Source organism: Habropoda laboriosa, unplaced genomic scaffold, assembly GCF_001263275.1.
Source record: "Habropoda laboriosa isolate 0110345459 unplaced genomic scaffold, ASM126327v1 scaffold666, whole genome shotgun sequence".
In the NCBI taxonomy this organism is placed as follows: domain Eukaryota; kingdom Metazoa; phylum Arthropoda; class Insecta; order Hymenoptera; family Apidae; genus Habropoda; species Habropoda laboriosa.
Window position 1 is genome coordinate 30,159 of NW_017100786.1, and position 13,093 is coordinate 43,251.

The window sequence follows — 13,093 nt, forward strand, 5'->3', positions numbered from 1 at the left end:
ATATTTTAAAAGAATTTTAAAAAGAAATATTAACGAAAAAGTAGCAATTTTTAATATGTTATCTGAACAAATGGACTTTTTCAAAACTGTTTAGGCAACCACATTTAACGTTTAGAAATACAAATTTTGTCAATTCACATCACCCCTCTATCTCTAATAATTTTCGAAATATTAGACTAAATATGTTTACTATCCCCGATTTTAAAGACGATTTTCATACCATTAACGTGGACAATTGCTGATAAAAAGAATACGTGTCGAATATTTTTATGAGACGTACATATAATACATACCAAATTTTCATCAAAATTGACGATTGTCACTTCGAGATGTTCCCTTGATAGAATAGTTTCCAGAACCACCCCTTAATTTTTCTACCAACTTTTGCCGATGTCACATGCGTAACAGACATCGCTCGAGTACCGGTAGACCTTTAGTGCAATAAATGGAACCGACGAAAGTTCCGGTTCCCGAGCGCAACCTTTCCACCTTCAATAAAACAGTATCTTACTTAGGATTTCTGGACAGCCGGTCACCGCATGGGCGAGAAATTGCAAACATTATTATTTCTTAACATCTGTTCATTTTCAGGAATCCTAAGACGATTTTACAACTAAGCAAATCCAAAACTTCTCCCTCCATCACCTCATAAACCACACCTATAACAAAATAGCTACATCAATCAGGAAAATGCACATCCACCTCCACATGCACTCTTACACCAATCTTACATAAATAGTAATAGTCAATAAAAGACAGTTTTTCCAGCGACACAACAGATACGCGGCAACTTTCGAACACTTAATACCATACATTCTCGCACTGTCATACCTTGGTAAATTGCACACAATATTATAATAGTAAACTCTTTTCGTGCATGATTTCTCCAAGTTCCCGTGAACTACCTAGGTCCCGTATCCCGAGTAAATTCCTCGAGTGGTTTGATTCAAAAAGAGGGACAACGATCGGTTTCGCCACGCTCACATCGCGATCCATAACACCGAGCACCCTGCATGTGGCATAAAAAAATCAAATTTCTGAGTTTTAGACATTCGACAAACGTTAAAAATTTTAAGAGTATACTCTAAAAGTCTTAAATTGATATTTGAAACTCAATAGAGTCATGTAGTCACGTAAATATTCGTAAGCTTTGAACTCGTTTTTGGTTAAATTGGATTTCCTAAATAGGTGTACACAGTATCTCGAGGACCTTACTTCAAAGTTATTCTTGAAAGCTTTACACAGTCTTTGACGATCTCATTTTTCAAAAATTAAATTGTACTGTAGTAGGATATACGGAATGGTAGGATATTCTTTGGTATCTGGGAAAAACACAAAAGGTTTATTTATCTTTCGTCGATACATGTTAAATGTTGGGTACAAAATAATTTCGAACAAATCAATGCAGTGTTCGAGCTGTTGCTTTTGCTTTCGGGCGTCCAGCTTTAAGCAGCCGTACTCTCCCGTTACAATATTAACGAAACGGATAAAACGATTTATAACAATTACTGTGGGAAGGCGTCCGATGAGCCTCCTGTACTCTACTCTCTGGAAGGCGCCTGGCGGATAATCCAGCCGTTCTCTCCATTCCAGGAACGACCCAGGTATAGCTCTCGTACTCTCCTATCACAATATTTAAGTGATACGCGTATGATCGGAGAGTCCACCCGCACTTCTCCTGGTAGGCGACCGGCGGATAGTCCAGTCGTTCTCTCCATACCACCAGAAGTACTAAGCAATCCTCTCCGAGCTTCCTCAGGCGTCCGGGTAACCTCCCTGTACTCTCCTCTCTCAGAGGCGACCGGCGGATAGTCCAGCCGTTCTCTCCTCCAGAGAGTGACCCAGGTGTCAGTCCCCGTACTCTCCTGTGCTGTAAGGGCGTCCGAAAGCTAGGCTTCGTACTCTCCCACTCTGAAGGGCGACCGATGGTAATACCTCGTTCTCTCCCAGCAGAGTACAGCAAGAATGCGGGCCCCGTCCGCGGCCGTGGTATTTATATTTGGACGTTGCTAATGAAGCGCGGCTTATCAACAAGACTCCCTCGTAAAACCGCGAGTCTACCGCGGATCGCAAGCTAGTTTCTTCTAGAAGCTTCTATCGCTTCGCGATTATTTGATTGACGACGAGGATAGAGAGTCGTCCCTCTCACTTCCTCTCGCGGAATGGAAATTTTTTCGCCGTCTTAGTTGCTGGTGGTTACAGTACTCTTTTCATACAAGGTGAAAATTGCAAATTCGTTACTCATATGACCACCATTTTGTAACAAAATGTAAGTTTAAAAATCATGGATTATTAAGGAGCTCTGCACTTCGTCTATTTTTAAAATCCATCCGACATTTTGTTTTTAAGCGTATCGTGTAACCCGTAGAATGTCGTTAACTTATGAAAAATATCGGTAGTAAACGAAAATTTTAGAGAAAAAATTGCGATCGTCAAATTGTTAGTACAATTATGTATGTAGTTGACATCAAATGACTTTGAAACAAAAACTTATAGTAAAATTGTTTCTTTTCAGTCTTGTGGAAATTGAACTTCAAAGTGCGGATGAAATGGATGCTACGAGCCTTCAAAATATAGTACATGCAATGATGAAACAATCTGTGCAAGTTCGCAACGATAGTTATCCACAACCAGAAGTGGTACCACGTTCAATTTTTGGTGTAAGAGATGTTGCTGTAACTCCAAATTTTAAGTTAGACGTAGTTAATAGAGACAAACATGTCTTAATGGCACCTCCGAAACTTCAAAACCTCGATGAAAAACTCTATTACTTAAAAAATAACAGACCGAAGGTTTACATAAATGTAAGGGGTTACAGTGGTTCTTTTCGAAAAGATGCATTATCCAAAACGAGTTCTAATAATTATCCTATGGAATTTCTTAGAATGGCACCTTCTCTGGTAAAACAAATTGACAGAAAATCTCAATATGAAAGAAAGATTCACTCACCAAAGAAATTTAATTATCGAGCTGAAGCAAATCGTGAATATCAGAAAAGTCCTTTAAGAAACGAAACTAAGAAACTAAGTAGATTAGATATAGTTTATGGCCTGCACGATCTCTCTACTACCGAGAATTCTCTAGTAACTTCTAGTGAGTTACCGAAACAAATACCAACACCACCGTCCAAGCTTTCAAGCAGAACATTAATGGTACAAACGACGCCTGTTCAAAGATATGCTTTAAGAAGAACAGATATATTACCAGGATACAGCTTCTCCGATGTTTAATCATGTTTGTAACCTGTATCTATTGTTTAGTTGGAATATCTCAGTTTGTAAGTCATACATTTACTAGCAATATGGATTTTTCTACATTAAATGGGTATTCGTTAAATTTGGATAAAGGAAACGTCAATTTCTATAAGTATTTAGAATATGCGCGTAAAATATTATAACGAAGTTCGAAATATTAACTAAGAATAAGTTACAGAAGCTGGGTGCAGGCTGTGCGCAGCGTTTTTATGATACGGTTCAAAAGAAAAAGAAAGGAAAATGGTTCTAGTACCGTTGATTAGGGGAAAAACTTTTTGCAAATCTTTGAAAACGTTTATCTCAGAACTACATTTTCAACAATGGCTTCCAGGATACCTCAAAAAGCACTTGATCAATTGATTGAAATTTTACACACGTTTTGTATACATCTCTTTATCGTCTGTAATGAGATTATAAAAGTATCTGCCACATTTTCTTCGCAATAGCAAATTAAATTTGAAAAATTGTTTTATAAAGCGATAGTTTGACATCTTATGCACTCTTATATTGTTACATCTCATTTTTTATGAATAAATAGTGGCACGGGTGATATATTGGGTTGGCAACTAAGTTCCCGCCGTTTTTTAAAATTTTAACATTTCGCATGTCATTAAATGTTTTTGGCATAATGTTTTAAATCATTCGAAAGAGGATGTTTTGTTCTACCGGAATCTTCTTTGTTCGAGTTAATTTATGTTAATTTCTGTTGAAAAATGAGCATTTTCGACACCTCCTTCTTTTTGCTTTTAATCAAGGTTCTAAGGTCACAAAAGCTGTTCGCGACATTTGTGCTGTGTATGGAGAGGGTGCCATAGCTGAAAGAACCGCTCGTGTGATTAGTATGCCAAATTCAAAAATGGAAATTTTGACCTCAAAGACGCACCTCGTTCTGGCCGTCCAGATGAGTTCGATGAAGAGCGATTAAACCAACTTTTGCACGAAAATTCGCGTCAAACGACAAGGGAACTGGAAGGGAAAATGGAATGCTCCCATACTGCTATAGAGAAGCATCTTCACTCGATGGGAAAGGTTCAGAAGTGTGGAGCATGGGTTCCGCATGCTTTAAGTGACAACAACAAAAATCAACGAGCCACAATCTCCGTTGGTTGTCAAAATTTCCATTTTTGAAAAACATTATGCCAAAAACATTTAATGACATGCGGAATGTTAAAATTGAAAAAAACGGCGGGAACTTAGTTGCCAACCCAATACATAAGTATCCCTATAGATTAAAAATAATTTTGAATTGTTTGTTTCATACTTTTAAAAAGGGGTACCATCATGGTAACTCATATACAGACGCGACGTACGTTTCAGACCTATAACTTCGTTAATACAGTTTATTTTCGCGCACTTTATAAATATTCGTAAAAAGTGAACCAAGAAGAAACAAAAACTGTTGATAATTATATTTGATACTTTCTTTGGAAAAAAAGAAAAATGATAAAATCGACATATTTTGCACTCTATTTTGAACGAATACCCGCTTAAATGAAAATTAGAATTACATACTGGGAGATTCCAAATGAAAGGTATTAATGATTGTGAACAATTATTGATGTTTTTCTAAAAGTTTAATTGCTTACATTTGTATTTATACAGAATTATATACGGTAGAACTTCGTTTATCTGAATCTCGTTTCTGCGAACCAGTCTTTGTTTACCGTCAGTTATATGAACTCATGACTGAGCTTCTATTATCAAGCAAGTGAACCTCTATTATCCGAAATCGTCGGTTGACCGAATAATTTTGTCTCTCGACAAGTTCGGATACACAAAGCTCTACTGTAGTTTGATTTGTAAATAGATTTATCTTACAAAGTTAAATTAAAGAAACTAAAAATTGCGAAAGAATGTTGAAAAGTGTAGCAAAATTTTATACAAAAAAATTTATAAATGGAACCGTTAAGGTCACTTAGAAAGAATTTATAGTTTCTTTTAAAACTACTTCACTTATTTAAAAAAAAAAGTAAAATAATGTATGTTTTAATTCCATGTTACACATTGTATGATTTCTTCAAAAATATCATTTACTTCATTTACTATATATTCGGGAGACTTTAGTTATATGTATGTATATGTAAATTAACGTAAGTCCATTTATATGGGGTATGGAAAACAGTAATTTACCAATTCGCAGTCTTGTAGCAGTAAACGAGCCAAGCAAAACGTTTAGTCAGCATAGTTCCCTAAATCAAACTTTTCAAGTTAATAATCTGTACTTTTTAATTTCGGTAATCTGCATTAAATGTTCGCTTATATTTACTGCTTATGTCATAAAAACGAAAAAATTATTGATTGATAGTGTTAATCAGTGTATTAATTTAATGCATATAAACAAAATAATTCTTTCGAAAAAGGCATATACAAGATATTCTTACTACACTTTTGTTCACAGCATGAGTACGTGCGTAGCTAGCAATTATACAAGATTTCACAAATATTAAGTGCCCTCAGCTATTTTTCCAACAGTGTTTGAGGGGAAATCGACTTCCACTTTCTGAGTCTCACGTAAGTACGTACACTACCGTCCATAAGTATTTGGACACCCTATAAAACGGAATAACTTTTTTAAAATTTGGTCAAACGACGAGTTTTTTTGAGAAGTTAGAATGATTAGTTTACTAGATGACGTGTACAAAAAATTTTGAAAAAATTGCAGTTTGTGGGAATCGCGAAGAAAATTGTAAAGGTTACGTTTTACAACTTTTTTATCTGAGCTCGTAATGAAAATTTAAAAAATAAGTTTTGCAGATCTATGCCAATTATACACATGCTGAAAATTTCATCGAAATCGGTGGATGGAGAGACAAGCGACAGGCATCGAAAGATGTAAGAATCTTCAGATTTACTAGTTATAGGCGTGAAATAGTGCGATTTTCACAATCTTTAACCGTTTGTAGCTCATAACAACATTAACCGATTGCGATGAAATTTTCATCACAAGCCTAGATAAAAAAGTTGTAAACAGTGACTTTTACAATTTTCTTCGCGATTCTCACAAACTGCAATTTTTTCAAAATTTTTTATACACATCATCTAGTAAACTAATCTTTCAAACTTCTCAAAAAAACTCAAGTCGTTTGGCTCAATTTTAAAAAAGTTAATCCGTTTTATAGGGTGTCCAAATACTTATGGACGGTAGTGTATGTATGTATTTACATATTGTATACCGGGTGAGTCACCTAAGACTGGAAGCTGAAATATTTTCAACACTATTAATTATATCGAAAAAGGCTTCGAACAAAAGTTGAATGGTTTCGAGGGGGGCCATTGTATGATACGACTAGCATTTTTGTAAGTAAACGCGTACCGGACATATGAAGGTCAAGTTTGTTTTTTTAAATGGAATCGTATATTATTTAATGGATCACTCGATTCAGCTAATCGTTCTCTATAAAAATGTGTTAAACTATTTACACCGAGAAACCATTACTTTAGGAGATATTTTAATTAAAATATTACGGTGTTATGTGCGTAACCTCCAAGCCTAGCGAACCTCTCTTGTCTTCGGGGAAACTATAGAAATCCTACAACGGTCACATACTCTGCATTCACCAAAATTCCTTCGGGCAGTTATAGCGAAAAGCCACTGAAAGGTAGTGCAATAAATCAGGTAAGAACCGGGCGCGTCACTCGAGACTGTACGAGGCACCGAGAGCGAGCGTCACTCGAGACTGTACGAGGCACCGAGAGCCCGACGCTCGAGGATGCCCGTGGATCGTAGGTGCCATGCGTCTGGTTCATGTCTTCGACATCCTTCGATGCCCAAAAAAGGGGCAATTGTCTAAACTTGGGTAGGCTCGCTGTACTGTCCGGAAAATTCCCAAAAGCCCGTGGATCGTAGTGCCATGCGTCTGGTTCATGTCTTCGACATCCTTCGATGCCCCAAAACGGGGGCAATTGTCTAAACTTGGGTAGGCTCGCTGTACTGTCCGGAAAATTCCCAAACTGTCTCAATCTTTCCTCCTCTAAACCATTTCCACCACCCCGAGGACAGGAGAGGGAAGCCGCTTAAAAACCCAACGCGCTTCCAGCGCGGGCACTCAGTTGTATACCCTTGCATCAAGGAACGCCTCTGTACAGAAACCGACAGTCAATAAACTTGTGTGAATTAAACCCTGCGGTAGTCACTGTCGCCGACCCTATCCCAGGTAAACTCCTTGAATGGACTGACCGAAACCGGGGGCCCTGAGGTACGAAAGGTACGTAATAACGGAATGGAACTCTTACAATTAATTGCTGCTGTTTTTCTTTTTGTTTAAATTATGCGAGGTATTTTTCCTACAGAATGACAGAGACTAATAAATCAAATTTATCTGTGGAATTTCGAGTATAATTAACATAATCAGAGAACATCTCATAGAGAATAACTCTACGGATGACTTTACAGGTCACGTAATGTTTATTCATTCGATGTGATTCGATTTTAATAAGTATTCCTTACATTATTACATATTACCTATTACAAAATGTGTTCAAAATGATGACCGTTGACGTCTAATCATTTTCGCAATCGAATCCTTAAAGCCTTAAATACCATTTCGTAATATTTTAATTAAAATATCTCCTAAAGTATTGGTTTCTCGGTGTAAATAGTTTAACACATTTTTATGGAGAAGGATTAACTGAATCGATTGACGTATTAAACAATATACGATTCCATTTTAAAAAACAAACGTGACCTTCATATGTTCTCTACGCGTCCACTTAGAAAAGTGCTAGTGATATCAAACAATGTGCCCCTCGAAACCATTCAACTTTTGTTTGAAGCCTTTTTCGATGTAAATAACAATTTTGAAAATATTTCAGCTTCCAGTCTTTGGTGACTCACCCGGTGTGTATACAAGGTGCGTCACAAATTAGTCCTCGCAATTTTTTTGGCACTTACGATCATCTGACAAAAAAATGTTGTGAATGTAACTTAGTACTCAATCGGCAAGAAATGGCAGATTTAAAAATAGCCAAAAACATTTCTCTTCGATAAAAAATGAAGGTCACCATAATTTTTTGTAAATGGGACTATGTATTTTGTAAGTTCATAGTATTATAGGTGATGTCAAGGTGAATTAAATGTATAGCATACTAGGATCTTGTGATGACCTTGAATTCAGAAATCGTTAGAATCGTCAAATAAAAAATTTCAAATTCCAATTTGACACTGTTCTTGATCTCGAAATAACCCAAAAAAAATACCATTTGATTTTATGATCTTTACTCTCTGAAACGTCGAAACGCCGGAGAGATTTCGGGAATATTGAGAAAATAATAAAGTTTACCGCAAACGTACAACACTGCTGAGAGCCATGCAGGGCGCCACGAATAATCTAATAATTACTGCGGGTTCGTACTTCATGCAATGTACTATTTTTCTAAGATAAACATTTCTTTGAACGTTCTTCTAAAATTTGTATTTGAAACATTGAATTGGAATACATGTTATATAATTCAAATAAATAAAACTAATTAAGATGGGAATGCACTCGCCATAATTCTAGACCGCGAAATGCAACCTATAAGGTTTATTTTTTGTATAACGTTGCTCCACATTACCCTATCTTGCATTTTGTAAAGGAAGGATCAAGGAATAAGAAGATAATTTTATATTTGTGATACCTCGTTCAGTTCAGTTAATAAAATAACACCAAAGAAACACATTCACGATATCTACAACCCACGAACTGCAACTCGCGAGTCTTGCTTTTCATTTCTGACGACCTACGTCTCTTCATAAATATAAAACATGCATTTTTTAGAGGAAGTGCCAAGGAATAAGAGGATAATTTTATATTGACGAAACCTTGTTATCATACATACGTACATTTGGAGCATAAAATTGCAACTTTGAAGAGGTACGTTAAGGTAAGGAAAATGCATTTGCGATTGATGTCTATGTCAATAAAGCATAGGTGGTGTTACTCCTCAATGACCTTGACTAGCCAAAATAATCCGTGAACTTTAAAATACCTGAAGTCCGGCTTCGTGTGACGGGTGAACGACGAAAATCAATGTAAAATCATCGTTTCCGTATCCATTAATTCATCAACTATCAAAGATGTTTACTTCACTATTTCTCGTTAGAACATAGCCAAAGTATTATTAACGAATCACGCATACAGGATATTCGGGAACAGGTAAAATAAATTTTAAGGGGTAATTCTAGATGACACGATAAAACGAAAATTAAGAATTACAGAATTACAAATTTAATTTCGTTTTCTAATTATAAACAGATAAGCAATCAGCCAAAGAGTTGATTACTTAAGATTACTTTAAGATGTCGTGAGAAGGTACTGTGAAAAATAATGACAGATTTTTCAGCTTAATTTGTACAAGCTATAGCAAATTGTGTGCAACTGCTTTTAATTATGAGTACAACCACACTTAACTGGCCTGCCTTAAAATAGCCTGTGTGTGATGGATTTTCTTTTAAATGCTTATAACTAAGAAAAAAAAGAAAGTGTCAACACCAATTTCCTCTCTTTATTACTGTCCTATTTCTTTACGTAAAATCACCCTTTGAAATATATTCCAACAGTTACTTGCATATGTATATGAAATTGCTGTAAGAATGCTCTAGTCATAATTAAAAAAACACGTTTCGAAATTTCCAAATTACGTGCAATTTGTTGCTCATTTTACAAACTAGTTAAAATCGTACCATCCAGTAAGCAGAAACAAATGAATTTCATACAAAAATTTTATTTTATTCTATTCCACTGACAAAGACTACCATGATTATATTTAATTATTCGCAAGTATGTTGACAAAGAAGAAATTAAAAGGATGTGTATAACCCTATTTCAATGGTTAAACATTTTAATTGATTTTATTAACCGTAGCATATCTGAGGTGCGAGTCGTCACATCGAAAACTAATTGTAAAGTGGTATTTGTATTTATACTTTCCATATTTCCTATTTGAAAATATCGAATTTTCGAAAGAAATATTTTAAGTGTAATAACCCGACTAGAAATTTCAATTAGGCAGATATTAGGTCCGCATTAAGCTAGCCTAATTTGCCTGATAGGCCCGCATGCGGTATGTAACGCGGAATATTCACGACCGCCTAATTGGGAAAGCCGCATTAGGGCCGCATTAGGGCCGCATTAGGCTTTCCCAATGACTATCCAATGACGCCAACCGCATTAGGCCCATATTATAATAGCTTTATTAGGCTGTCATTGGGAGACTAATGAAATCTCAAGAGGAATACCTCATCAAGACACAGTATGGATTAAATTGTAAAAACTTTTATCTTGTTGAAAGCTCTCACGCAAGCGTACGTCCGACACTGAGATGTCTGTAAATATTCCTACATATAAGTTTGAGAGCCCCACTCCACCTAATTTAGGTGTGCGCTCGGCCATCCCCATTTCAGCCATGTATGGCAACTGTTAGGAATGCCCAACCTAAGCGTGCACTCGGTCACCCCCGTTAGGAATGTCTAACTTAGGCGTGCGCTCGGCCACCCCCAGTTGGGCCACGTATGGCAACTGTTAGGAATGCCCAACTTAGACATGCATCATTCCTTCCGAATTAGGACCTAATGCGGTAACGATTAGGCTTGCAGTATTTAGATATGCCTAATCATTTCCGCATTAGGCCCACATTTGTCTTTAGGCATGCCTAACTGAAATTCTAGTCGGTAATAGTTACACATCTTAAGAAAGAAATTACCTACATGAATAAAATATAACTTGCATATTATTTTACTAAAGTTTGCTATATCAATAACTTGTGATTATACAGGGTGTTTGGTAGGTCGATAGAAAGTTTGCAAGGGGTGAAAGAGGAGGTCATTTGGAACATATTTAGCTATATATACCTTTATACAAGGTGTCATGGTATTTGAGATATTGGCCACTTTCTTAATTTTGCTTATTACCGGACATTTCCGAAGTAAACGATTATAGAAAGTTTATTATGGTCATTATAAACTCCAACTTAGGTATATCCGAGGTGGTCAACGGCGAGTCAACGACTGACTCCGCTCCGCAGTTTGTGCCGTGAGCAAAACGGAATTTGTTGTATCGGCTTCGAGGTGTGCAAAAAGGAATTTGTTATGTCGGATTCGTTTAATATGAAACAAAAGGTGTCGCGTCACGTTATCAGTCGACGAAGTTGAGGGACATCGTTCGAGGAAGGTATTTGGATCGAACTGGAGGGAAAAGTGTGAGTAAGAAGTGATGAATGTAAAGGATGGACGATTTTACAATTAACCTTTTCGCGACGGCGGAACCAGCCATCGGTACGCCACTAACGAACGGGTCGTCGTGCCATTAGTGAAGTTCAGGGACATCGTTCGAGGAAGGTATTTGGATCGAACTGGAGGGAAAAGTGTGAGTAAGAAGTGATGGGTTTAAAGAGTGTCGAGATTTTCTGTCGAGAATAAGTTCAAAGCACAGAAAGAACGCCAGAGTGCAATGACGGTAGACAAAGAATCAATACTACAACCGTGGCTGAACTATTGAGCAGTAACAAAGGAGGCATGGGTGACTGTGAGAATTGAGAGAAGCAGTTGAAGATGATAAGGACAACGTACAGGTTGAATGATGACAAGATAAAAATGTTAATTGGCATGCGACTAAAGGAAAAAGTTCTTGAATGGTTTAATTCAAGGTCTGGACACATCAGAATCTCTGTCAAGAAGCTGTTGATGGAACTGAGGGGAATGTATCACCATCGGCATAATAAAATAGGGCTGCGAAGGTTGTTCGAAGAACGTGTATGGAGAAAAGGCGAAAGCTTCCACGAATCTGTGCACGACAAAGTGACAATGGGTACTAAAGTGCCAATATTCGAAGACAAGATCCTGGACTATATAATCGATGGCATACCGGATATAAACGTAAAAGATCAGGTACAAATTCACAAGTGTCGTACAAAGGCGGATCTTTTTAAAGCATTCGAGAAAATAAATCTACGAGACAGAAGCCTGGTCAACTTAGTGAGGGGGTACGGCCGACAGACGTTCGGGAGGATCGAGAAGACCGAAAAGACCAACAGGAGGCAGAAATTCTGCAGCGGGAAACGTTTCTGCTACACTTGTGGTTCGCAGCGTGTGGTTCACTCATATGAGTGATAAGTGTCCATCAAAAAACGAATATGTGAAATGTTTCAAGTGGAGGTACATTGCGTCTAAGTGCCCTAAAGGACAGGTTACAACAGCGGTGAGCTGCGACATATCTCAGGTACCATGGAAAAAATGCGTAAAAGATGTAAAGGTAAATGGTCATCAAATTAAAACACTAATTTGTTTGATGATGCGCTCTGAGCAGTACATAGAGTTGATATCTGCTCGATTGCAACCGAGAGAACTGAGATTTGCCGAAGTAGGTTCCACAAATACGACGTTAGGTGAATTTTACGCAGAACTAATTATTGATAACAATTGTTTTATAATTCTTGTGCACGTGGTTTTAGATGCACATATGAGTCATAATTTAATAATAGGAACTGTGGAGGATTTGAGCGCTCTGCCGTTGCACTCGCGTCCTTGGATTATTGCACTCTAATGTGCCGTCTACAATAACTCGAAGGACCACCCAGAAGAATTTCTACCTTTCTGAGACTGTATTGTTTCTGTGGGCCTAGCCTGTTTGCTGGGCTTGCAGAGTTAGGACTTCGCTCTATCGTTGCTCAGAGATAACTGACTTCGCAAATCGATGACGCTCGTCGACTTGCCGCTGCTAATACTAGGTAGAACAAAAAAAGTCGAAAATATATGTAATTGTTGATGCGTTTTCACAGTTTGTATGGTTGTATGCGACGAAAAGTACAAGTACAACAGAAGTGATAGCGAGACTTCGGAAGCAGGCTGCGATTTTCGGAAATCC

The 13,093-nt window shown here is 37.2% G+C and overlaps 1 protein-coding gene across 1 annotated transcript in view; it reads left to right on the forward strand.

Annotated features, from left to right (window-relative positions):
- Positions 1-3,230, forward strand: part of LOC108577221 — a 23,633-nt gene extending 20,403 nt beyond the window's left edge. The window contains exon 2 of the mRNA XM_017940353.1: positions 2,516-3,230. Within this exon, the coding sequence (XP_017795842.1) occupies positions 2,516-3,230 (715 nt within the window). The remainder of the gene's footprint in view (positions 1-2,515) is intronic.
- Positions 3,231-13,093: the final 9,863 nt, after the last annotated feature.